Genomic DNA, 27,607 nt, shown 5'->3' on the forward strand with positions numbered 1-27,607 from the left:
GACCACATCTTCCACCCTCCTGGACAGTATCTTGGCAGATAGGTTATTGATTAATAAGGGGTCAGGGGTTGTGGGGAGAAGAAATGAGAATGGGGATGAGAAAATATCAGCCAATATTGAATGGCGGAGCAGACTCGTTGGACCAAACGGCCTAATTCTGATCCGATATCTTACGGTCTTATGGTCTTAAGTGGCAGTGAGGTGAATCAATGAATGTTAGATGTAAGTCACAATTGATGGAGATTGTTTGTAGATGAGTGAAAGAAGTTAGAGAATTGAGCAGTGTGAGGATGGTGGTTCAGATGTAAAGTCATGCGTGACATCTTTGGAAACTGGAGGCACTGCATCTAGGGCCCTGGGGCTACATAGACAACAATAGATATCAGATCCCAATGCCTCCCAAGAGTTTGTCTGGAGGGCTACCCATGGATAGAGGGCATCTCTCCTTCAGTCCACTTCCTGCATCGAGGTGTCCAGTGCTACATGCGAGAACAGTGGAGCTCATCTCTTCTGTGTCGCACCAAGGGGCCTCACGGTAGCATGGTGGTTAGCATCAATGCTTCACAGCTCCAGGGTCCCAGGTTCAATTCCCGGCTGGGTCACTGTCTGTGTGGAGTCTGCACGTCCTCCCCGTGTGTGCGTGGGTTTCCTCCGGGTGCTCCGGTTTCCTCCCACAGTCCAAAGATGTGCGGGTTAGGTGGATTGGCCATGCTAAATTGCCCGTAGTGTAAGGTTAATGGGGGGATTGTTGGGTTATGGGTCTACGGGTTACGTGGGTTTAAGTAGGGTGATCATTGTTCGGCACAACATCGAGGGCCGAAGGGCCTGTTCTGTGCTGTACTGTTCTATGTTCTATGTTCTATTAGTCACTCTTCCTGCAAGTCAGACTCTCTTCCCCAGCCACTTCTAGCATCAGCTCCAGCCAAAACGCTCCTGCCCTTTTTTTTTTTTACAAATTTAGAGTACTCAATTCATTTTTCCAATTAAGGGGCAATTTAGCATGGCCAATCCACCTAGCTTGCACATCATTGTGTTGTGGGGACGAAACCCATGCAAACACGGGGAGAATATGCAAACTCCACACAGACAGTGACCCAGAGCCGGGATCGAACCTAGGACCTTGGTGCCGTGAGTCAGAAGGGCTAATCCACTGCGCCACCGTGCTGCCCCGCTCCTGCCCTTTTAGAGGTGAAGGGTGGGTTTTAAATGGTGCGAGCCTTGAATGAACTTAAACTTCCAATAAAGCCATGCAACCACTCAAGAGTTCATTTAGGCTGGGTTGCACACAACTATCATGTACATGTACATACTGGGCAATTTCAGTTCTGACAGCATCTGTGGAGTGGGAAGGGAGCTAACGTTTCGAGTCTGGATGACTATTTGTCCAAGCTATAAATGGGGATATCAAGTGTACGTGCGCTGCAGACAACATGATGCAGTGATTTGGAAGGATTTGGTATGATAGCTTCATGCTGTAACAACCTTCCCTTCGACAGGATGCTCCAGGCATTGTCCCTGGGCCATTCAGTGGCAGATGCTCCAAACACTGTGGCAGCTTGTCTTCAGAAGTGCAGACGATTACAACAAGTCACGGTGAACATGTCCAGGTTCATGTAGCAAGGTTGATAAACATGGTTCCGTAGAGTGTGGACAAAATCAAAATCTCTAAAGTTGTTGCACCCTGATGAACTCCTCTTTCTTATCTAAAACATACGGCACATTTGAAACCTCCCAAAGAATTCCCATCTTCAGCACTTTGTATTGTACAATTTAAATAGCATCAGCAACTTACGGAAGGACAGAATTGATGGGAGGAAATAAATCTCCAGACCTTCCAAACATGGACTGAGCAAACATTCTGATTACAGGCCATAACCCCCAAAGTTGGTGGACTACCCAGCAAAGCTAACTAATGTGTAGAGAAAAGGTGCAGGAGAATATAATTAAATATGAAAGAAAAGAAAGTTTTTTTCCCCCCACAGGCACTGAAATTACATTTTCCCTCTTCGAAGCAAGTCCATGAACAAGGTGAGGTCGGTGAAGATTTTTAAAAAAAATGTAAGGGTACCCAATTCATTTCTTTCCAATTAAGGGGCAATTTAACTTGGCCAATCCACCTAGCCTGCACATCTTTGGGTTTCATAGAATTTACAGTTGAGAAGGAGGCCATTCGGCCCATCGAGTCTGCACTGGCTCTTGGAAAGAGCACCCTACCGAAGGTCAACACCTCCACCCTATCCCCATAACCCAGCAACCCCACCCAACACTAAGGGCAATTTTGGACACTAAGGGCAATTTATCATGGCCAATCCACCTAACCTGCACATCTTTGGACTGTGGGAGGAAACCCACGCACACACGAGGAGGATGTGCAGACTCTGCACAGACAGTGACACAAACCGGAATCGAACCTGGGGCCCTGGAGCTGTGAAGCAATTGTGCTATCCTTCTCGGGCTACAAACTCAACATGAGCAAAAGCGAGATCTTCCCAGTACACCCGCAGGGGGGGGGGCAGCACTAAAGGGGCTGCCATTCAAACAAGCCCGACACAAATTCTGCTACCTGGGGATCTAAATAGCTCATGACTGGAAAGGGATCCACAAATGGAACCTCACCAGCCTGACGGAGGAAGTAAAAAAGGACCTGCAAAGATGGAACACACTCCCATTCTCCCTTGCAGGGAGAGTCCAGACGACCAAAATGAACGTACTGCCCCGGTTCCTCTTCCTGTTTAGATCCATCCCGATCTACATCCCCAAGGCCTTTTTCAAAGCGCTGGACAAACTAATCATGGCAACGAGCTATGGTACCTGCAGCTCAAAAACTTCTTACGAAAGGAGACAAGGACGTACCCACAACCGCCACGACAGACACTACTGGAAGACCTACTGGAGGCAAGTATTCTAGAGAAAGGGAACTGTAGCGACATGTATGACCGACTGGTAGAAAGGGACGACACCGTACTGGACGCAACAAGAATTAAATGGGAGGATGACCTGGGGATTGAGATAGGGTGGGTCTCTGGAGCGAAGCACTGCATAGGGTCAACTCCACCTCCACGTGCGCAAGGCTCAGCCTGACGCAACTAAAAGTGGTACATAGAGCCCACTTAACAAGAAACCGTATGAGTAGGTTCTACCCGGAGGTGGAGGACAGATGTGAACAGTGCCAAAGAGGCCCGGGCAACCATGCCCACATGTTCTGGTCTTGCCCCACACTTGTGGATTACTGGACAGCCTTCTTCGAGGCTATGTCCAAAGTGGTGGGAGTGAGGGTGGAGCCATGCCCGATAGTGGCAGTCTTCGGGGTTTCAGACCAGCCAGATCTATTCCTGGGGAGGAGGGCGGACGCCCTTGCCTTTGCCTCCCTGATCGCCCGCCGTAGAATCCTGTTTGGCTGGCGGTCAGAAGCACCGCCCAGAGCTGCAGACTGGCTGTCCGACCTCTCGGAATCTCTCCAAATGGAGAAAATCAAATTCGTCATCCGAGGGTCAGACGACGGCTTCCACAGAACGTGGGAGCCATTCATGCAATTGTTCTGGGACCTGTTTGTGGGCAACGAACAAGAGGAAGAATAGTCGGGTGGCCAAGAATCAGGGGAAAATGGACGGGAATCGGGGGAAGGTAGCCGGGGGGGGGGGGGGGCCATATTGGGGAATGTAAAATATGTATGCCGGCTAAAGGGGGCGGCCACAGTTGTTATTATGAAGATGCTTACCTGTAAATATACATATTAATTTTTGCGTGTTTTTTTTTCTAATAATTTGTAATTTGTTGGATATAAAATATGAAAACTCAATAAAAAACATTTTTTTCAAAAAAATGTTTGAATTACACTATCTTAATTAGGCTTGAATCCTGAACACACAATGCCAATAGGAGCTATCAGAACTGAAACCAATTTGTAAGGCTCCTCCACAAAAGACAGATCAGGAACAGGATTGAATGCTCTGTAATTCTCTGCGCAGTAGCAAAGTGGCCCTTAACTTGACTCACAGCTCCTTGGCAAAATTTGTATATGATAGTACAGATTTATTTTGCATTTCTGTTAATGGCTTGGTTAAACTACTCAGTCAGACTGGTGTAAAATCACACAGAATTTACAAAATAAAACACTATAAAGAAAGGGATAAAAAAAGAAAATTAATGAATGGAATGGAGAGTGAGTTGTGTGGAGATTGAGGAGAGGGGGATTGAAAGCTCAGTTGAAACGCTTGAGAGAAAATAGAGGCAGAGGGAAGTCTGGAGTGAGGCTGAGGCAGCTGAATGTTTAACAGAGATGATGGGATAAAGGGAAGGGCTGTTGCATAGAAGGCCAGGTGTAGAACAAAAAGGTGTGCGAGAGTCACAGGTTAGAGGAGATTGCAATAGATGGTGTGGGTCAAGTGTGTGGATGGATCTGGATTTTTTTTTTTTTTTAAATAATTTTTATTGAAGAAATTTTTCAAAATACAAACATTTTAACCCCCCCTACATTTACATTTAAATTATAACAAAACAAAGTCAAACCCCCCTACTTAACAAGAAAAAGAAAAAAGTCCCCCCCCCCCTACTCGCGCGTCCCCCCCACCCCCCCACCCCCCCCCCCCCCCCCCCCCCGCCGGCGAACCGACAGTCAGACCAACTTATCATTTCTAGCAGCGTCCTCGGGCAGGCCTTGCCCGTGCCACCACCGCTACCGTACTTCCTTCGTCTTTGTCCCCCCTCCCCCCCCCCCCTCCTCCCCCCTCCCTCCCGCCCTCCCCTCCCCTCCCGGGTTGCTGCTGTCACGGCCTCAGTTTCTATCTCTGATCCAAGAGGTCTAGGAAGGGTTGCCATCGCCTGAAAAACCCCTGCACCGACCCTCTCAGGGCGAATTTGATCCTTTCCAATTGGATGAAGTTTGCCATGTCGTTTAACCAGGTGTTAACACTCGGAGGCCTTTCGTCCCTCCACTGAATCAGGATCCTCCTCCGAGCCACCAAGGACGCAAAGGCTAATATTCCAGCCTCCCTCGCCTCCTGTACCCCCGGTTCCACCCCAACCCCGAAGATCGCAAGTCCCCATCCTGGCTTGACCCTGGACCCCACCACTCTCGACACAGTCCCTGCCACCCCCTTCCAGAACTCCTCCAGTGCCGGACATGCCCAAAACATATGTGCATGATTCGCAGGGCTTCCCGAACATCTAATACACCTGTCTTCACCCCCGAAAAACCGACTCATCCTTGTCCCCGTCATGTGGGCTCTATGCAGTACCTTAAATTGAATGAGACTTAGTCTCGCACATGACGACGACGAGTTGACCCTCTCCAGGGCGTCTGCCCATGTCCCGTCCTCTATCTGTTCCCCCAGCTCTAACTCCCACTTATCTTTCAGCTCCTCTACTGGTACCTCCTCCACCTCCTGCATAATCTTATAGATGTCCGAGATCTTCCCCTCCCCGACCCAGACCCCTGATAGCACCCTATCACTCACCCCCCTGTCGGGGAGCGCGGGGAACCCCGCTACCTGTCGTCTGGCAAATGCCTTCATTTGGAGGTACCTGAACGTGTTCCCCGGGGGGAGCCCAAATTTCTCCTCCAGCTCTCCCAGGCTCGCAAACCTCCCCTCTATAAACAAGTCCCTCAGTTGTCTAATACCCGCCCTCTGCCAGCTCTGGAATCCCCCTCCTGTGTTTCCCGGCGCAAATCTGTGGTTCCCTCTTAGTGGTGCCCCTATCAGACCTCCCACTTCCCCCCTGTGTCGCCTCCACTGCCCCCAGATCTTGAGGGTGGCCGCCACCACCGGACTCGTGGTATACCTCGTGGGAGGGAGCGGCCATGGTGCCGTTACCAGTGCCCCTAAGCTTATGTTGCCGCAGGACGCCCTCTCCATGCGCTTCCAGGCTGCCCCCTCCCCTTCCATCATCCACTTTCGTACCATCGATGTATTTGCCGCCCAGTAATATCCTGAAAGGTTGGGTAACGCCAGCCCTCCACTATCCCTACTCCGCTCCAAAAAGACCCTTCTAACTCTCGGGGTGCCATGTGCCCACACATACCCCATGATACTACTCGTTACCTTCTTGAAAAAGGCCCTGGGGAGGAAGATGGGCAGACACTGGAACAAAAACAAGAACCTCGGGAGGACCGTCATTTTAACTGACTGCACCCTCCCTGCCAGCGACAGCGGCACCATGTCCCACCTCTTAAACTCCTCCTCCATCTGTTCCACCAGTCTGGAAAAGTTCAACTTGTGGAGGGTCCCCCAGTTCTTTGCCACCTGCACCCCCAAATACCTAAAACTTTTAACTGCTCTTTTGAAGGGGAGCCTCCCAATTCCCTCCCCTTGGTCTCCCGGGTGTATTACAAAGACCTCACTTTTCCCCAGATTTAATTTATATCCCGAAAAGTCCCCGAACTCCGCTAGTATCCCCATTACCTCCGGCATTCCCCCCTCCGGGTCTGCCACATACAACAATAAATCATCCGCATAGAGCGAGACCCGATGTTCCTCCCCTCCCCTTGTCAGTCCTCTCCACCCCCCTGAACCCCTCAGTGCCATCGCCAACGGCTCAATCGCTAATGCAAAGAGTAAGGGAGATAGGGGACATTCCTGCCTAGTACCTCGATGGAGCCCAAAATATTCTGACCTCCTCCCGTTTGTTACCACACTTGCCATCGGAGCTGAATAGAGCAGTTTTACCCACTTGATAAATCCCTCCCCAAACCCAAACCTTTCCAACGTCTCCCACAAGTATTCCCACTCCACCCTGTCAAATGCCTTCTCCGCGTCCAGCGCTACCACTATCTCCGCCTCCCCTTCCACTGCTGGCATCATAATCACATTTAACAATCTCCGGACATTTGTGTTAAGTTGGCGTCCCTTCACGAACCCCGTCTGGTCTTCATGGACTACCCCTGGCACACAGTCCTCTATCCTGGTTGCCAGGACCTTTGCTAACAGCTTGGCGTCAACATTCAGGAGGGAGATGGGCCTGTAGGACCCGCACTGGACCGGGTCCTTGTCCCGCTTCAAAATCAAGGAGATCAGGGCCTGCGACATTGTTGGGGGCAGAACCCCCCCCCTCTCGCGCCTCATTAAAGGCTCGCACCAGCACTGGACCCACCAAGTCCACAAATTTCCTGTAAAACTCCACCGGGAACCCATCCGGCCCCGGCGCCTTCCCCGCCTGCATCTGGCCTATCCCTTTAATTAGCTCCTGCAGCTCTATCGGCGCCCCCAACCCTTCCACCAGTTCCTCCTGTACCTTTGGGAACCCCAATTTGTCGAGAAAGTTCTTCATTCCCCCTCTCCTCTTCGGCGGTTCAGACCTATACAATTCCCTATAGAAGTCCCTAAAGACCCTATTCACCTCTTGCCCCTTCTGCACTACATCCCCACCCCCCTCTCTCACTCCCCCAATCTCTCTGGCTGCATCTCGCTTACGAAGCTGGTGTGCCAGCATCCTGCTCGCCTTTTCCCCGTACTCATACGCCGCACCCTGCGCCCTTCTCCACTGCATTTCCGCCTTCCTAGTGGTCAGTAGGTCGAACCTGGCCTGCAAGCTACGCCGCTCCCTTAATAGCCCCTCCTCTGGTGCCGCCGCATATTTCCTATCTACTTCTAGGAGCTCCCCCACCAGCCTCTCCCTTTCCTGCCTCTCCTTCCTCTCTCTGTGTGCCCTTATGGAGATCAGCTCTCCTCTAATCACTGCTTTCAAGGCCTCCCAGACCGTCCCCACCTGCACCTCACCTGTGTCATTCGTACCCAGATAGTTCTCAATGCCCGTTCTCACCCTTCTGCACACCTCTTCGTCCGCCAACAGCCCTACATCCAGGCGCCACAACGGGCGTTGGTCCCGCGCCTCCCCCATGTCCACGTCCACCCAATGTGGTGCATGGTCCGATATCGCAATGGCCGAGTACTCCGTGCCCTGCACTCTCGGTATCAGCCCCCTGTTCAATACGAAAAAATCGATCCTAGAGTACACTCTGTGGACGTGGGAGAAAAAAGAATACTCCCTCGCCCTAGGCCTACCAAATCTCCATGGGTCTACCCCTCCCATCTGCTCCATGAACCCCCTTAACACCTCTGCCGCTGTCGGCCTCCTATTCGTCCTGGAACTCGATCTATCCAGCCCAGGGTCTAACACCGTATTAAAGTCCCCTCCCATGATCAGGCCCCCTGCCTCCAGTCCCGGGATGAGGCCCAGCAGGCGCCTCATAAAACCCGCGTCGTCCCAGTTCGGGGCATACACATTTACCAGTACCACATTCTCTCCCTGCAGCCTACCCCTCACCATCACGTACCTGCCCTCCTTGTCTGCCACCACCTCTGCCGCCACAAACGACACCCTCTTTCCCACCAGAATCGCCACCCCCCGGTTCTTGATATCCAAGCCTGAGTGGAACACCTGTCCCACCCACCCCCTTCTCAGGCGGACCTGATCTGCTACCCTCAAATGAGTCTCCTGCAGCATTGCTACATCAGCCTTCAGTCCCTTCAGGTGTGAGAAGACCCTTGATCTTTTGACCGGCCCATTCAGCCCCCTTACGTTCCACGTGATCAATCGGGTCGCAGAGCGACCCGTCCCTACTCCCTGTCGATTAGCCATGTCTTGTCCCTTGCTCGCCCCGGGTCATCCCTTCTTTTCTGACCCGCTTCCCATAGCGATGGCCCCCCCCCTCCCCCCCGGCTCTCCCCTTCTCGTCCCTGGTCTTTCCAGCAGCAACCCGGTGTCCCCCCCCCCCAGCCCCCCCCCTCCCCCCCCCCCTCCCCCCCCCCCCCCCCTTCCCCCCCCCCCCCCCCCCCCCCCCCCCCCCTGGCTAGGACCCCTCCTAGCCGCGATGTACCCCACATCGTACTCCCGAGAGTCAGCTGGTCTCCGCTGACCCGGCTGCTCCTGCCACATTCCGACTCCTCCCGGTTCACCCCATCTGCGCCCGTGAAAGATCCCCTTAAAACCCCCGAGAAAGACCCGCATAATCAACCCGCTCCCCCCCGTCCCGTCTCCCCAACTTAACGATATAAATACCCAATGGCAACTAAATACATAAATACTTAACTACATACTTAAATAACAAAATAATTAACTAACTATCAACTAACAGTGTGCCCAACCATCACCCTCCATCAAACAGTATAAATAACCGCAGATAACCATAACCCGAAAAGAAAAAAAGAACAAAAAACCCCCCCAAGCACCCAAAGAAAAAGGGTAAGAGGGGTAAATAACTAAGGGAAATTGGAAACGGGAAAAAACACCCCATAGGAAGCCAACGACCCACAATAGAGATTTCAACAGTACAAATATACAGAAACACCCAACAACTCGAAACCTTCAAAATATTCAGAAAAGTCAACCGTTCGAGAAAAAACACCCCAAACAATCCACGAAACTGTTACCCAGTTCCGACCTGGCCTGAAAAAGAAAAGGGCCACTTGCTCAATCAAGAGTCCCCCGGCGGCTACGACCGCCGGTGCTCCCAGGTTTTAGTTCGTGTCCAACTTTTCCTCTTGTACAAAGGTCCAGGCCTCCTCTGGGGACTCGAAATAATGATGTTGGTCCTTGTAGGTGACCCACAAGCGCGCCGGTTGCAGCATTCCAAATTTGATCTTTTTCGCGTGTAGCACCGCCTTTGTCCGGTTGTACCGGGCCCGCCGCTTTGCCACCTCCGCACTCCAGTCCTGGTACACCCTTACCGTCGAGTTCTGCCACTTGCTGCTTTTCTCCCTTTTTGCCCACCTCAGGACTTTCTCTCGATCACTTAGCCGCTGGAACCGCACCAGCACCGCCCTCGGGGGCTCGTTTGCCCTAGGCCTCCTGGCCATGACCCGGTATGCCTCTTCCAATTCCAGGGGCGCCGGACCGGCCCCTTCCCCCATCAGGGAGCTCAACATCTTCGCCACATATCCCGGGAGATCCGACCCCTCCAGGCCTTCTTCCAGGCCCAGGATCCTCAAATTTTTCCTCCTCATCCGAGTGTCCAGCTCCTCGAAGCGGCTCTGCCACTTCATGTGGAGTGCCTCGTGCACCTCCACCTTTGCCCCGATGACTGTGGCCTCCTCCTCCCTCGCGGTCATCTCCTGCTGCAGATCTTTAATCGACGCCTCTTGGATCGCCTGGGCTCCCACCAACCTGGTGGCCGTCGCGTTCATGGACTCTAAGAGCTCCACTTTCACCTCCGTGAAAAAGCGGAGGAGAGCGGCCTGCTGCTCCTCCGCCCATTTCTTCCACTCCTCCGATGCACCGCCGGCCGCCATTTTGATTTTCTTCCCCCGCTTTTTTTGGGGAGCTGCTGCCGTTTTTCTTGCCGCTCCACTCCGGGTACCGACCATAAAATCGGTCTAGTTCTCCTCAGGGGACCTTCCCCCACCGGGATTCGTTTTTTCAGCGCCGTTGGGGCCCTCCAATTGGCCCAAAAACACCTTTGTTGCAGGAGCTTCCAAATGTGCGGCTTAGCTAGTCATAGCCGCAACCGGAAGTCGATGGATCTGGATTGAGACCAAAACAGTGGAGTCAGAATGATTATTGAACAGGGCTTAATGTGAGGCAGGTAACAGAGACTGGACTTTGAACCTGTTTGTGTTTGTGATGGGCGATAGTTGGGAACTCAGCAAGACTCGTTTCTCACAAATGACAGAAGGACACAGGTTTTGGCAATCACATAGGTAAAATTTACATTAATGGGAAATTGTTACAGAGGTTTTGCACATAGCTGGAGTGAGTGGCTGTGAATGTAGTCAGTGTCAAGGGAATGGAATTAATAGAGAGGGCTCAAAACAATAGCTGTTGTTGTCTTCGTGGGGTCTTCATGTTCAATTGGAAAAATATTTGATAAAACCGCCCCTTAATCTGAGACAAGTTTAACAGCACAGATTTTTTAAAATATAAATTTAGATTACCCAATTATAATTTCCAATTAAGGGGCAATTTAGCGTGGCCAATCCACCTACTCTGAACATTTTTGGGTTGTGGGGACGAAACCCACGCAGACACTGGGAGAATGTGCAAACTCCACACGGACAGTGACCCAGAGCCGGGATCGAACCTGGGACCTGAGCCCCATGAGGCAGCTGTGCTAACCACTAGGCCACCGTGCTGCCCACTAACAGCACAGAGATGACCATGACAGTTGATGGGAGGTGTGGTGCGGCATGTCATAACATACATTTGGAACGTGGTTACATACATGCAAATGATAACCAGATGGAAAGCACTTTGATGAGGCAGAGAGAGGGGCAAGCATGGATCTTTGGGGGAACTCCAGGGGCAACTTTGTAGAAGTGAGATGACAAACCATTGCTCGAGATAGAATGGCTAAATTGAGACACATCGGAGTACAAGGAAAATGCCATAAAAGCTGCCCACAGAAAGTTGATGGAAGAGAATGGCACGGTTCCCTATCAAATGATGCAGTAATAAAGGAGGATTAATGCACCCTGCTCACAGACATGGAGGATGTCATCAGTGATTTTGGCTGCAGTAATCGGAGTGTTATGAAGAAAGTCAAAGCGGGCTTTATCAATGAGCTGGGATGGAATATTCAAGAACAAATGAGACTTCAATTTGGGTTCTCAGTGGAGCAGGTGCTTCCAGAGGTCTAAGACCACTGACCTTGAAATCAAACTAGGTTCAGATCTCTTCAATGAATAATAGACTTTGAAGCATTTTTTATTTTATCCTCTTCTGAAAGTTTGAGCAAATTTCAAATGTGATCAGGTGATATTTGAGAAGGAACCATCAAAGCCCAAAATTTCAGTATGAAATGGACAAAGGTAATTAAATACCCAAAAAACGGCAGCGTGGTGGCGCAGTGGGTTCACCCTGCTGCCTCACGGCATTGAGGTGCCAGGTTCGATCCCGGCTCTGGGTCACTGTGTGGAGTTTGCACATTCTCTCTGTGTTTGCGTGGGTTTCGCCCCCACAACCCAAAGATGAGCAGGGTAGGTGGATTAGCCATGCTACATTGCCCCTTAATTGGAAAAAAATGAATTGGGTACTATTAAAAAAAAATTTTTTTTAAATACTCAAAAAACATAAGATTCCAAAGAAAGCCTTAAAGGTTAATTTTTCTTTCTTGCCTAATTATAGTCAATGTTTTGTTTTATGGCTACAAACGGTATAAAAGCACTGAAAATGACTGTCTGGGATATTAGGCTGGAAATGATGTGATCTATGCTGGTGCAATCTGCCTTCGAGTGGCAGGAGATATATAAAAACGGTCAGTATTTTCAGAATCCATGTTTTGGTTTAAATTCAGTACCCATATTTATAAATAATTTGTGTAAAGATGTAGATAATAAATGTACTAATATTGTTCAATTATCCACAAATTTGGATATTTCATAGAATTTTTACAGTGCAGAAGGAGGCCATTTGGCCCATCGAGTCTGCACCGGCTCCTGAAAAGAGCACCCTACCCAAGATTAACACCTCCACCCTATCCCCATAACCCCATAACCCAGTAACCCCACCCAACACTAAGGGCAATTTTGGACACTAAGGGCAATTTAGCATGGCCAATCCACCTAACCTGCACATCTTTGGACTGTGGGAGGAAACCGGAGCACCCGGAGGAAACCCACGCAGACACGGGGAGAACGTGCAGACTCCGCACAGACAGTGACCCAAGTCGGAATCGAACCTTGGACGCTGGAGCTGTGAAGCGATTGTGCTATCCGCAATGCTACCATGCTGCCCATTTACAGATATTGTAAATGTTTTTTTAGTTTATGACAGATCCTTCATTCCATTTCTTTTCTGCTGTTTTCTCTCCAGCACCTGTCCCAAGATTATATTGATTGCTTGCTTGGTTGCAGCTCTGCAGAGGTATGTCACCCAAGTACCATTATTGATCGTCATTTGATAGAGTATTGATGATCCATCTGATCATGGCATAAGAACATTTCATTCTTTTTTAAATTTAAATCACCCAATACATTTTTTCCAATTAAGGGGCAATTTAGCGTGGCCAATCGACCGACCCTGCACATCCTTGGGTTGTGGGGGTGAGATCAATGCAAACACGGGGAGAATGTGCAAACTGGGCAGTACATGGCACAGTGGTTAGCACTGCTGCTTCACGGTGCCAAGGTCCCAGGTTCGATCTCAGCTCTGGGTCACTGTCCGTGTGGAGTTTGCACATTCTCCCCGTGTCTGCGTGGGTTTCAGACCCACAACCCAAAGATGTGCAGGGTAGGTGGATTGGTCACGCTAAATTGCCCCTTAATTGGATAAAATAAATTGGGTACTCTAAATTTAAAAAAAATAGAGAATATCCTTGGAAGACAGTGACCTGGGGCCGGGATCAAACCCGGGTCCTAGGCGCGTGAGGCAGCAATGCTAACCACTGTGCCACCGTGCTGTCCCCACAAAAGTATTTCATAATCTAATCCAGTTCTCTCATCACTGCCATCAGAAAATAATGGAATAATAATCCTTATTGTCACTAGTAGTCTTACATTAACACTGCAATGAGGGCAGCACGGTGGCCTAGTGGTTAGCACAACCGCCTCACGGCGCTGAGGTCCCAGGTTCAATCCCGGCTCTGGGTCACTGTCCGTGTGGAGTTTGCACATTCTCCCTGTGTCTGCGTGGGTTTCGCCCCCACAACCCAAAAATGTGCAGAGTAGGTGGATTGGCCACGCTAAATTGCCCCTTAATTGGAAAAAATAATTGGCTAATCTAAATTTACAAAAAAAAAAAAAAAAAAAAAAAAACACTGCAATGAAGTTACTGTGAAAATCCCCTAGTCACCACACTCCAGCACCTGTTCGGGTACACAGAGGGAGAATTCAGAATGTACAATCCACCTAAACTGCACATCTTTCGGGACTTGTGGGAGGGAACCGGAGCACCCGGAGGAAACCCACGCAGACACAGGGAGAACGTGCAGACTCCACACAGACAGTGACCAAGCCGGGAATCGAGCCTGGGGCCCTGGTGCTGTAAAGCAACAGTGCTAACCACTTAGTGTGCTACCATGCCGCCCCAGCTGAATTCCCTTAAGACCAATCGCTATTCTCCTATTGTCACCTGACCCCGATTACCTACCCTGCTAAATGGATCAGAAAATAAGGCTGGGATATTGGTGGCCTGGTAAACTCATCAACTCATTAGAGATATGGGGCTGCTGCAGGACGCTGGAGTTGAGGGAGATTAGCTATGATTTTACTGAATGGAAGAGGTGGCTTGAGGGGCCAATGCCTCCCTCCGGCTCACATTTCTCATGTTCCTACATGAACCCATAAGCTCCGTAGAAAATCATTAATTTTCTGTTTAATGACTCTTACGGTTCACTTTAAAAAAAAATGACAAAATTGAAAAAATTATAATTCAGACCTTGGCAGATATATGGAAATGTGGGAACTGACACAGCAACCCAATGACTTTCTGGAGCTACTCACTGGATCACAAGATCTGGAGGAGAACAAACTTCTGGCTTCCATCTACCACAGCCAAGATTAATGTGATGAGGCACATAAGGGTTCACGATAATAGTCGATTGGAGAATGCAACATGCTCTGAACCATTTCCTCTGATGTGTGTTGGGCTTTGGAGGTCTCCAAGCATTTTCTAGTCTACCTGCTCCCCTAGCCACAAATCGCAGGTTGTGGAGAATCATATTTTAGTGATGTTCCAACATCTGCTCACTTAGTTATAACATTTTAAATTCTGAGTGAGTTTGCTGAATCAGCATGTGGTCGTAGCGTTGACTTGCTTACACCTGGAAACCATGCAGAGGTGTCACTGCCTCACCTGGACTTGTCTGTGCCTGAGCTTTGAGTCGGTGTCACTATCAGCAGCAGCTCAAGGAGGAGGATGGAGCGAAGCAGTGGGTGCCCCACATCACAATGGTGAGAGTTTACAAGAATAGTTGCCAGACTGGCAGGACAGCTGGTTCAAAGTCAGGGAGGGAAGGGGGTAAAATTAAAGAAATGGTTGGGGGTTAACAACATGTACATTGAGAAGAACAAGCTCGAGAAAAAAAGAGCTGGTTCAGCCAAGTGACTCTTGGCTTCCGTTCCTCCCACCTGTTCACAGGTTCTCTTCCTTGACCTTGCTTTTTTTCTAACAATGGCAGAAAGCTATGACAAGCAAATAAACCACTTTGTACATGTGTGAAGATCCCGTTGCCATGGCAACATGCTGGCTTATAGTTGTACCTCACCTGTCATGAGGGTCACCTGCCATTACTTTCCAGATGTGTCGTTGAGAGAACAGCAGTGTTGTGTGAAAGAGAATGATTGATTACATGGGGATCTAGCACTCAGTCACTTTAACCATTAGAAAATACAGAGGGAAGGAAAGTGTTTTCTGAAGTTTCTGATTCAATCTAAAACAATTTGTAACAAAAAGCATTTCCTCATAAGGAAGTATTTTGTACATACCGGTTCTAGTATTGCTCGGATCTCTATATATTGCACATTATCATGATAGAACTCCTTCAAAGCCTCATAGAAGTAGGTTTTAAATACTGGGGCATACGAAATGAGACTGCTAGCGGCAGCAAATATGTCAGCAAATCTTTTCCAGATGATGTTTTGTGATTGGTATGCTTCTTCAGGATTTTCTGTTACCAGTGTAAGATTTCTGAACAGACTGTAGGCAAAAAAAAAGACATTCACCAAATGTGAATTTTACTTGAATAAAATTCAACGCTTTGGATTCTCATATACGCTCTATACAAAATACAGATTAAAATAAGTTTCAGAAGTTGATGTTCACAATGTATTACAATTTATACAACACTCAATAGGCAAAAGGTTTTCTTCGTTTTGAATGCGATTTGAAAGTACATGTACAGAGTTAGAAACTGCAACACACTTCGAAATGTCTGCATACAGAGTTTTGCTATCTACTCATTTCATCATATAATAATAATAATAATAATCTCGGTGCTGAGGACCCGGGTTCAAATCCCGGCCCTGGGTCACTGTCCGTGTGGAGTTTGCACATTCTCCCTGTGTCTGCGTAGGTTTCGCCCCCACAACCCAAAGATATGCAGGGTAGGTGGATCGGAACGCTAAATTGCCCCTTTAAATTTATTTTTTTTAATATTTCTTTTAAATTAAGGGGCAATTTAGCATGGCCAATCTACCTACCCTGCACATCTTTGGGTTGTGGGGGTGAAACCCACGCAAACATGGGGAGAATGTGCAAACTCCACACGGACGGTAACCCAGAGCCGGGATCGAACCTGGGACCTCAGCGCCGTGAAACTGCAGAGCTAACTCACTGTGCCACCGTGCTGCCCCTAAATTGCCCCTTAATTGTAAAAATAATAATTGGGTATTCTAAATTTAGAAAAAGTAATAATAATAATAATCTTTATTATTGCACAATCAGGCTTACATTAACACTGCAATGAAGTTACTGTGAAAATCCCCTAGTCGCCACATTCTGGCGCCTGTTCGGGTACACTGAGGGAGAATTCAGAATGTCCAAATCACCTAACAAGCACATTCTTCGTGCCAGGGTCCCAGGTTCGATTCCCGGCTGGGTCATTATCTGTGCGGAGTCTGCACGCTCTCCTCGTGTCTGCGTGGGTTTCCTCCGGGTGCTCCGGTTTCCTCCCACAGTCAAAAGACGTGCAGGTTAGGTGGATTGGCCACGCTAAATTGCCCTTAGTGTCCAAAATGTTTAGGAGGAGTTTTTGGGGTGGGGGATAGGTTGGAAGGGAGGGCGTAAGTGGGTCGGTGCAGACTTGGTGGGCCCAATAGCCTCCTTCTGCACTGTTATGTTCTATGTTCTAACCAAATAACCTATTTTTGAAGATGAGAACTCCCTTACTCTTCTTCGAACAATGTCACAGGAGCATTTACATGCTAGCAAGAAGGCAGATGAGACTTTGATTTGACGTCCTCGTTTGAAAAACAAAACCCCCTTGATACTGCTTTGAAGAGTTAACCTAGATTACGTGCTTGTGCCTCTCGGCTGGCACATAAATCCTCGAATCCACAACTTCCTGACTCAGAATGGAGGAGTGCTTCCTAAATCACACTTCAACAACATTTTTGGTAGGAGGAACCCCAGAGTCACTTTTTGGGAGTAAGAACCCTAGATTATTTCTGCTGATTCTAGTAGCTTTACCCCAATCCAGATAACTGGCACACAATGGATATATTTGTTAATCTGGTTTTAAAGAATTGCAAAAGGTAATTTGTTCTAAAATCACGCCAAAGCAAATTACTGTGTTATCTGCCAAATACTTAATTATCTGTAAAAAGAGAGTTCCAACTTGTTCCATCATTCCTGATAGGTATAACTACTCCGCTTTGGTATAATTATTTTGCACATTGTCAAGTGCCTCCATATCCTTTTCATAATATGGAAACCAGAACTGTTACTCCAAGTGTAGACTAAACAAGGTTCTATAACTTGCCTGCTTTTCAACTCTATCCCTCTAGAAAAGAATCTCATTGTTAGGAGAATGAGTTGAGAGGATAAAAGAGCACGGGAAAGAGTGAGACAGGTAGCGGAGCAGGGAGATAAAAGAGCACGAGAAAGAACAACACTGAGCGGAGTGCTAGCTTGGTGTTTCAAGGACCTGGGGTGACATCAAGATTTAAAAGTGACGCAGGGCAAGTCGAACCAGCTGATTGGGTGAGTACTGTTACGTTAAGTAATTACAACTTTTATCGCTTCAAGTATGTATGGTAGGGTTGGCACGGTGGTGCAATGGTTAGCTCTGCTCTCTCACGCCACTGAGGACCCGGGTTCGATCCCAGCCCGGGTCACTGTCCGTGTAGAGTTTGCACATTCCCCCGGTGTCTGCATGGGTCTCACCCCTATAAGCCAAAGATGTGCAGGGTGGGTGGATTGGTCACGCTAAAGTGATCCTTAATTGGAAAAAAATTAAGAAGGACCTCACAACAGAATCTGGAGAGAGCTGCGCAGGAGAGTCCAGGGCTAGACAGAGCTAGTGTTAACTCTGTGCAAAAGCTGCAGGGCTTCTGGTTAACAGCCGACAAAGAAGAAACCTAACTCAGGAACAAAGCATGTAAAGATGATTTCTTGAGGTATGGTTTTGTTAATTGTGTCAATGCAAATAACTAAATTTTTTAATATACATTTAGAGTACCCAATTCTTTTTCCCAATTAAGAGGCAATTTAGCATGGCCAATCTATCTACCTGCACATCTTTGGCTGTGGGGGTGGGACCCACGCAGACAGGGGGAGAATGTGCAAACGCCTCATGGACAGTGACCTGGGGCCAAGATCAAACCCGGGTCCTCGACGCTGTGAGGCAGTAGTGCTAACTGTGCCACCATCCCACCCGTGCCAATGAAAATAATGATGCAAAGCCCATGTAGTTATATGCAGGGAAGTACCGGAAATGAGAAGAGAGGTTTCCGATTTTGAAAGCGAAGTGATGGGTGAAAGATTCCTTTTAAGGTTGAGATCCAGAATCAGTTATTAACTTGCAGCTTACTCCAAATGAAAAGACGATGCTACTGCAGCTGATCTGCAGGCCAAAAGCATGAGGCTGTCAGCATTCTAGAGTAGCATCTCCCAGGAGTATCCAGTGCTGAGTAAAACACACATTTTGTTGCTTTGCCATTCACAATGACCTACATGTCGAGGTTGGATTTTTTGTTTTCGTAAAGATGAATAAGGAACTGGCTGAAGTTAGCATGTGATAAGCGCATTGCCCTCTCTTCCTGTGAACCTGATTCAAGTGATATTGTGAGGACCAAGCAGATTCTGCTTTTGCATTAAAGGTAAGTGAATGTGGTGTATCTCATGAAGGTCGGTCAGCATGTATCCCAAAGGTTGACTGGCTTGCAAAAGTGGGTCGCGAGAAAAAAGGTGTGGGAAACACAACGAGGAACAGGCCATCCTAGACTGGGGTACTGTGTAATGAGAAACGATAATTGGCAAACTAATTGTGAGAGACCCCTTGGAGATGACGGAAAGTGACATAGTTGGTTTGGAGACTCGGATCGTGAATCTAAACAAAATAAACTAGGATGGGATGAGCCGTGAGTTGGCTATGATGGATTGGAGAATGTTACTTAAAGGGATGACTGTGGATAAGCAATGGCAAATATTCAAAGAGCGCATGGGGAAACTGCAACAATTGGTCATGTCCGTCTGGCACAAAAATAAAACCGGAAAGGTGGCTAAACCATGTCTCACAAGGGAAATTAGAGATGGTATTAGATCCAAGGAAGAGGCATAAAAATTGGCCCAAAAAAACAGTAGACCTGAGGATTGGGAGCAGTTTAGAATTTAGCAAAGGAAGACAAAAAGACTGATTAAGGGGAAAATAATGTATGAGAGTAAGCTTGCAGGGAACATAAAAACTGAAGGTAAAAAATAGTATATGTTTGTGAAGAGAAGAAGATGGGTGACGGCAAATGTAGGTCCCTTACAGTCAGAAACCAGGAAATTGGGTCGGCATGTGGCTCAGTGGTTAGCACTGGGACTACGGCGCTGAGGTCCTGGGTTCGAATCCCGGCCCTGGGTCACTGTCTGTGTGGAGTTTGCACATTCTCCCCGTGTCTGCGTGGGTTTCACCCCCACAACCCAAAGATGTCCAGGTTAGGTGGATTGGCCACACTAAATTGCCTCTCAATTGGAAGAAAAAAATTGGGTACTCTAAATTTTTTTTAAAACAGGAAATTAATATTGGGGAACAAAGAAATGCCTGACCAACTAAATACATACTTTGGTTCTGACCTCACAAAGGAGACCACAAATAACATATCAGAAACATGGGAACACAGGGTTTAATGAGAGGGAGGAACAGAAAGAAAGCAGTATTAGAAGGGAAATGGTACTGGGGAAATCGGTGGGATTGAAGGCCAATACATCCCCAGGGCCTGATGATCTACATCCCAGAGAAATTAAGGAAGCGGCCCTAGAAATAGTGGATGCATTGGTGGTCATATTCCAAGATTCTACAGATTCTGGAACAGTTCCCACAGATAGGAGGGCGGCTACTATAACCGCACGATGTCAGCCTGATATTGGTAGTGGAGAAAATGTTTGTGTCCATAATTTTTTTTAAATTTAGAGTACCCAATTCATTTTTTCCAATTAAGGGGCAATTTAGGGTGGCCAATCCGCTTATCCTGCACATCTTTGGGTTGTGGGGGCAAAACCCCCGCAAACACGGGGAGAATGTGTAAACTCCACACGGACAGTGACCCAGGGCTGGGATCGAACCTGGGACCTCGGCACCGTGAGGCTGCAGTGCTACCACTTGCAAGAAGGAAATCATGCTTGACAAATCTATTAGAATTCTTCCAGGATGTAGCTAGTAGAGTTGAGAAGGGGAGAGCCAGTGGATGTGGTTTACGTGGTTGATTTTCAGAAGGCTTTCGACAAAGTCCCACAGAAGAGATTAGTGTGTCAAATTAAAGCGCATGGGATTGGGGATAGTGTATTGAGATAGAGAGAAAACGATGTGCTCAGGGCAGGTGGTTAGCCGAGGTCCCAGGTACATCCCGGCTCTGGGTTACTGTCCGTGTTGGAGTTTGCACATTCTCCCCGTGTCTGCGTGGGTTTCTGTTCTGACCTGAGGCATGAGATTTTGAAAATCAAATATATTGGGCTGAATCTTTGTGGAGTGGCAATTATTGTTGGATTGATGGCACTACTGCTATCCTCTCTCTCCAAAAGACGTTAATTCCTATTGCTATACGGTTCAGGCCCCTTTTTCACTTTGCAGTACCTGACCCAAGCACTTTTTTTTATGTGACTGTTGACTTGCTATTCAGTAAGTTTAAATGTCCCAGCCATTTTTCTATGTTAGAGAGGTAAATGTGTTAGCTAAGTGAGTGAGGGGCTCAGGTGAGTCCGGGGGTATTGTTGGAGGTGGATAATCAGGTGGGGGAATGGGGGTGGTAAATAGTTACTATACAGGAGCTAGGAATCATTTTAATCCTTCTAATCCTGTGTAACTATTCTGCTACGTAAATCGGGACCATCTGAAGGTTTTGGCTTTAAGAGTTCTGGAGGGTTCCAGATATAGGGTAATTACCAATTGGAAATTGAAACTTCCCTGGGCAATATCCATGCAGTCAGTATGTGGGGACATCGAGGGGTCCTCCAGTGCAGGATTCCCATGTGATACAACCATCCTGAGAATAAAAGATCTGGGCCATTATGTTAAGCGCATTACCCTCATCTACCCCTTGCTTCACATAATTCAATAAGGCTCATCAAACATGACCTTCCCCTCTGTAATCCCTGCTCACCAAGTTTCAGTTTCTAGATTTTTAAAATTACAGCTTTGAGCATTCCTACCATTGATTGGTCTATAATTGCTTGGATATATTATATCCTCCTTTTTAATACAGGAAACCCTTCAGCTGTCCATCTTCCAACACTCCCTTAATACTAGTCTTTATTAGTGTCACAAGTAGGCTTACATTAACACTGCAATGAAGTTACTGTGAAATTCCCCTAGTCGCCACATTCCGGCGCCTGTTCGGGTATACTGAAGGAGAATTCAGAATGTGCAATTCACCTAACATCACGTCTTTCGGGACTTGTGGGAGGAAACCGGAGCAACTGGAGGAAACCCACGCAGACACAGTGAGAATGTGCAGAATCCGCACGGACAGTGTCCCAAGTCGGGAATCGAACTCAGGTCCCTGCGCTGTGAAATTTGTTTAAAATTTGTTTAAAATTTAAACCAGGATCTGATCTTGAAACTGACTGGTTTTAAAATCTAGTGGTACACCACATCATACAGTTACCCACGCAGCTGTAAAGAGCTTCAGGCTATGAAAAGATTCCACGTTAGAGAACTTTTTATTCTGCTGTTAGCAATGAAAATGAGCTGCTTTATCAATTGTACAGAAATAAATTCTGTACGTGAATGTAACATTTTAATCTAACAGAGTGTATTTTGTATTATCTGATTGACATATAATGCAATTATGGGCCATAAGTTACTTCAAAACATATAAATAAAGGCAACTTCACTTACTTCTACTTTGACTGTATGCAATGTTTCAGGTCTCTAAAATATACAAAATAATATTTTGCCTACGTTCAGCTGCTGATTTAGTATCAATTGCCTGACAGAACCAGAAAACATTGACAAGATAATGCCTGACATTCTGTTTTCAATATGACTTGATGGATCTACTAATTGCTGGAGAGCTTCAACCAATTCAAAAATGGAAACTTTGAACATCAGCTTCCATTCAACATGCATAATGAGGATTGGTAGCCTAGTGCAATAAAGGGAAGGTGCCAAGGTCCAATGTACCTGTTCAGGGAAAGGTAAAAAATCCCATGATATGATTCAAGGGGCTGAGAGCTATCCTTGTGCCCTGGCCAATATCAACAACGAACTCGACCAGATTAACCAGTCCTTCATTTCAATTGCTTTTAGCAGGTCATGCAATTAGCTGGCATGTTTGTCAATATAACAATGATTATTTCAAAAGTAATTAGTTGAAACATTGTGAACAATACAATGTTGGATGTAAATCTGTGTTCATTTATTGGTGATCTTTCATTCTGTAGAATAGCAAGTCACAAGAATAAACATTAATTTACTTAATGTCTGTCATGCATTCAGAACATCTCAAAGCATTTCACAGCCAAGTAATTACACCAGAAATGCAGTAACTGCTGTTCTGTAGGAAAGAATTGGCTGCCAATTTGCACATAGCAAAACAGTTAATCTATTCTGGGGTTGTTAGTTGAGAGGGATAGAGTGACCATGGTACTGGGGGAATTCTCCTGCTCTTTCACAAGCAGGTATCTTTTACTTCTCCCTGAACAGATAGAAGAGGTTTGGGTTTAACATCTCATCTGGAACACTGCACCAGCAACAATGCCGCACTCCCCTGGTTCTACACTAAAACGTCAAAACATTAGGGACTCAAACCCTGGACAGGGGCTTGAACTCAATCTACTGAGGGGAGCGTGCTATCCACTGAGATAAGCTGACTTCTTAAAATCGACAATGAGGGCAAATCGAAGAATTAGGAAAGATTACCAGAGTCTGAAGACTGGTAAAGAGGGTACAAACTGGAGGGTTTTATAGAAAGAATTCCAGAAGATGGTAGATGGCTCTGTCACTGAAAGGAGTAAAGGAGGAGGTAATACAAAGGAGGTCAGAGCCTGCTGAATGTGAGGTTACATGCAGCCACATAGGGGCATAAAAGAGGGACATGGCCAAAGGATTAGTTGGCCAAAGGAAAGGAGAATAAAAATTTTGAATTCATTGCATTGGGAATAAGAAGCCATCTCAAATTACACAAAATAAATCCAATGTCACATGTTTTTTTCCCCAATTGTTCCCCAGGATGCAATATTAGATTTGTCCACCTGTTTGCAAGATGGTCTAGCAGGATAACATCACCAATATGTGTTCCTCGACTGCTCTATTTGACTTCCACAAGTTGAGGTCTGCAATTGATCTCAATAGCTCCAGATTAGAAAGAGGTGCAGATGCTGGGTGGCACGGTGGCTAAATGGTTTGCACTTCTGCCTCACGGCACTGAGGACCCGGGTTCAATCCCGGCCCCAGGTCATTGACCGTGTGGAGTTTCCACATTCTCTCCGGGTCTGCGTGGGTCCCACCCACAATCCAAAGGCCATGCTAAATTCCTCCTTAATTGGAATTGTTTGTTTAAAAAAGTGGTAATGCTGGCGGTAGTGGTGCTGGAATGGGTTTCAGTTTGTGATTAACCTGTGTAGCCACCTAAAATGGACACTGGGCTACAAAATGGAGAACTGCTAAGGCTGCAGGGAAAAACAGTCTTAGCAAGGACAAGCAGTTTGCAGAAGACTAATTAGCATTCTGCACGTACAGAAACCAGTTTGTGGCCAGGTGCAGAGTTTCAGCCAAAGGTGTAAATGGCAACAAGATCTACATAGTAATGAGGTGATCCAGATCCAGACCCCGCACAATAGAAACATTTAAGTATCAATAGATACTTTTGAGTAGACGCCCAGACAGAACGGCACCACAGTATCCAACACAAAGAATCATAGGGACAGCCCACCCATCGAGGGACGACCCTCAGATTGGGGGGGTTTAGAAGATATCGATTGGCAAAGGCCCAATCGATACATGGCAGGTAAAAGGCCCGCCCCGAAGGGGCACGGACTTCTAGGAACTATAAAAGTAGACCCCGCACATGGTTCGGTCTGCTTTGGCTCCGGCTCTGACTGCTACTTTTGCTCCGGCTCCGCTTTGCTGATACATCGCATCCTGACTCCAGTTCCATCACCAGCCGTTGAGCCATCAGCCATCGAACTGTAAGTGCCAATACAACGATCGCTACGTGATCCAGATCTTGCTAGATCCTGACAACTTTAAGTACCTGAGAGTTGCAGACCAAGAACGGGACGAAGGCCTTGCTCCCTGACCTTGCCTGTTCCTGTCTAGATAAGTATTTTAGTTGTTTAGTATTAGAAGTAAGTTAGTCTCTTTAGCGTATGCATGTGTATTTATTATATTTGTCATAATAAATATCAATCGTTTGGACTTACTAATCGGTGTACAGATTTATTACTTTGAACCTGACCTTGATATACTTGTGAGGTGTCTAAATACGGCACCTGGCGACTCCTGAGCATAATTACATACACAGAGCCATAGTAGTGTTAAGCACACGGCCTTTAAACGGAGGCGTGTTAATACACTCCAGTAAAACGAGCAACACCTGCCCAGACGGATCCCATTGATTGGGGACAATTAGTTACCCTATCATTAATTTAGGGTCCAATCAACTCAATATGATAAAAGGAAACAAACTCAGAGACAAATTAAAAGGGACCGCTCCTGGTAGGGGCACTGCCAAAAACATAACAAAGCACAACAGAAATTTACCAACATTAAATCATAATGTAAAAAGAGGGGTCAATAAAGAAATCCAACCCCTGCGGCATTCACTGGGTACGGAATTGGTTACTCCCTATGGTGCTTGGGGAGTGCGAGCTCCCCCACTGAGGGGGACAGGGCAATTGTATAAACAGAGATGGCGAGTATGGTATCGGCTAAAGAGTGAACTACTGATGCTGTGCATTTGTTGTTGTAAATAAAGTAACTTTCTGTCTGACTCTACAAACTCATGCTGGATTCTTTGTGGGCCCTCACAAAAGTTTAATTTCCCCCCCTATTCCTTATTCTGTGGCACCTACTAGCAAGTGCGCATTTGGAAATTGGGTGGGAAAGAGAGGGAAGGAGAGGCGAGGCGACTGGATCAGATCAAGTGCTGATCCATTCTGGAATAGTTTATTGGTGCTAGTCAGCCTTATTTGCAAATTCAGTTCAGTTGGGTGGGATGATTTTATATGTTGAAATCCAGAATCCTCACCATAATCAATGTGTTGGGATTGGAATAATGTTGCTTTGCTGAGGTTGTGTAGTTTGTTCTTTATGGAGCCTCAATTACGAATGAATATTAAGGACAAAGTGTTGCATGTTGATGCTGCTTTCGTGTCAGTCAGAAGGTTTGAGAACATCATCTCAGAGCTTGGTTTTATTCCTTGTTCCAGAGGTAACACTATCATCTTTGGTCCAAAGGTAGCTGAATTCATCTCAGGAAGCTGCAGTAGCAGCAGAAAATTAGCCATTGTTTCTGCTCCTGATCATTGTCCAGAGCTGTCTGCTGCAAAATGCACATGAACACTGGACAATGTCAAATTTAGCCTCAACAAGAATGCGGTGCACAGTTAAATAACCAGCAAGAGTGGATTTTATAATTTGCAACGTACGATGGGATACTTGAGTATGGACAAACTATACTGGACGCTGCTAATGTTCTTGCTTTTATGGTATCATCAATGTCTTCTGCTGAGGCAGTAAAGCTTTGTGCAAAACAAGTGACTCACAACCAGGTGCATCAGAGAGATAATGAGCCGTTGGCAACCTATGCTCAATGTCTGTAATTTTAGCAATTTGTAACTGACAAAGGGGAACCAGTAAGGAATGAGGAAGGACATGTTTCAACGTAGCTGGACCATTGACCCCGTGACTTATACGTAACTGTTATCTATGCAATGAATTGATTGGGTAAGGCAAACTGCTAATTAGTTTCACCTGAGAAAGGGGCAGTGCTCTGAAAGCTAGTGATTTTAAACAAACCTGATAAACATTAACCTGGTGCTGTAAGATTTCTTACTGTGCTCGCCCCAGTCCAACGCCGGCATCTCCACATCATGACAATTAGAGGCTGCAGGAGCTAACTTGTAGCCGTTTATGGCATAGAAGATGCATGTAATGAATTGTGATGCGAAGGTTATATGTAAATGCAAATACAAACTAATTCCGCTTTCCTTCTGTATATTAACCCAGTACAACCTCAGCTCAGTCGAGAAAGGGCACTTCACAGACTGCGGGATCAAAGGCCTTTCCTCCCAGACCTCTGAAAATTAATAAATTGCTTCTTTACTCACTCAAAGGTCTATTGGTGAATATTTTCACCTACAATCACAGTCAAGGCTGACACAACAGTAGCTCAGGTGAGGTGCTGAAGAAACACCCACCTCCACAGAAGCATTTTCCCACACGAATCAGCAGCTCCTTCTGGAGGTCGGGAGAATTGGGTAAAAATAGGCAACTCAAATTAAATGCTTCAATTTAGAACTGAATAATGTATACCTGTTATCAAATTCCGTGACATTTTGAATCTGCTTCCTATATTGCTCAAGCAAGATCCATTCGGAGCAGTTCGCCAGCCTCTTCTGATAATGGTTTTTGGAGAAATAACGAAACCTGATGCCTTTCGTAGGGGTAAGGCAAATGTAACAATTAGGCAGGTAAGTGGCATTCTTCACAAGCCAATCCACACTCAGTAGGGCATATTCATGGAGATGTAAACCAGCACCTGATGAAACAGAAACCCAGTAACATTTTCATAAACTGTTCAGTCTAAAATCCACCATTAAACATGGTTGTTAGATGCAGATGGTTACTTGACAATTCAGATTGGAGAGTAGACCGTCAGGATTGAGAGATTTCAAGTCTTTCCCATCCAGTTGGGTTGAGGTTTGATGAAACAGCACCCTGTGGGAGCCAGCCTCACCACGATCACTTCTTCCTCCTGGCTAACCTGAACACAGCACAAGAGATACTTGGAAGAAATCCCAAACTGAATGACATAAACTTTAATAGTTCAAAGCTTTTGCATTCTTCCCATATTGAGGTACCTAAAACTCAGCACCACCTGTGCCATAAGAAATTGTTCAAGTTCAACATTAGTCTTTTTTTCTACATTCCTTTTTTTTAAAATTTAGAATATCCAATTGATTTTTTCCAATTAAGGGGCAATTTAACGTGGCCAATCCACCTAACCTGCACATCTTTGGGTTGTGGGGGTGAAACCCACGCAGACACGGGGAGAATGTGCAAACTCCTCACAGACAGTGACCCAGGGCCGGGATTCGAACCCGGGTCCTCAGCGCCGTAGGCAGCAATGCTAACCACTGTGCCACCGTGCCGCCCTTTTTCTACATTCCTAAAGGTATTTGACGAAGGATTCAGCTTGTCATTTGGAGGTATAATTCCTGCTGATATTCATTGTTGCAATGTAGGCTCAGCAATCAAGTTCAGATGTGTTTACAAAGGAAAGGGATGATGCAGATATAGTCAAGCAGGAGAAATACAGATATTGGATGGGATAATCATAAAGATTATTCCCAACAGGAAAAGGCCGGCACT

General features: G+C 46.8%; 1 protein-coding gene across 1 annotated transcript in view; it reads right to left on the minus strand.

Annotated features, from left to right (window-relative positions):
• Nucleotides 1-27,607, minus strand: part of ada2a (adenosine deaminase 2a) — a 67,234-nt gene that overhangs the window by 31,414 nt on the left and 8,213 nt on the right. Inside the window, exons 2-3 of the mRNA XM_038781326.1 lie at nt 26,549-26,774; nt 15,357-15,567 (exon numbers count right to left, since the gene is read on the minus strand). Of these exons, the coding sequence (XP_038637254.1) occupies nt 15,357-15,567; nt 26,549-26,774 (437 nt within the window). The remainder of the gene's footprint in view (nt 1-15,356; nt 15,568-26,548; nt 26,775-27,607) is intronic.

This window comes from Scyliorhinus canicula, chromosome 20, assembly GCF_902713615.1.
Source record: "Scyliorhinus canicula chromosome 20, sScyCan1.1, whole genome shotgun sequence".
NCBI classification, from domain to species: Eukaryota; Metazoa; Chordata; class Chondrichthyes; order Carcharhiniformes; family Scyliorhinidae; genus Scyliorhinus; species Scyliorhinus canicula.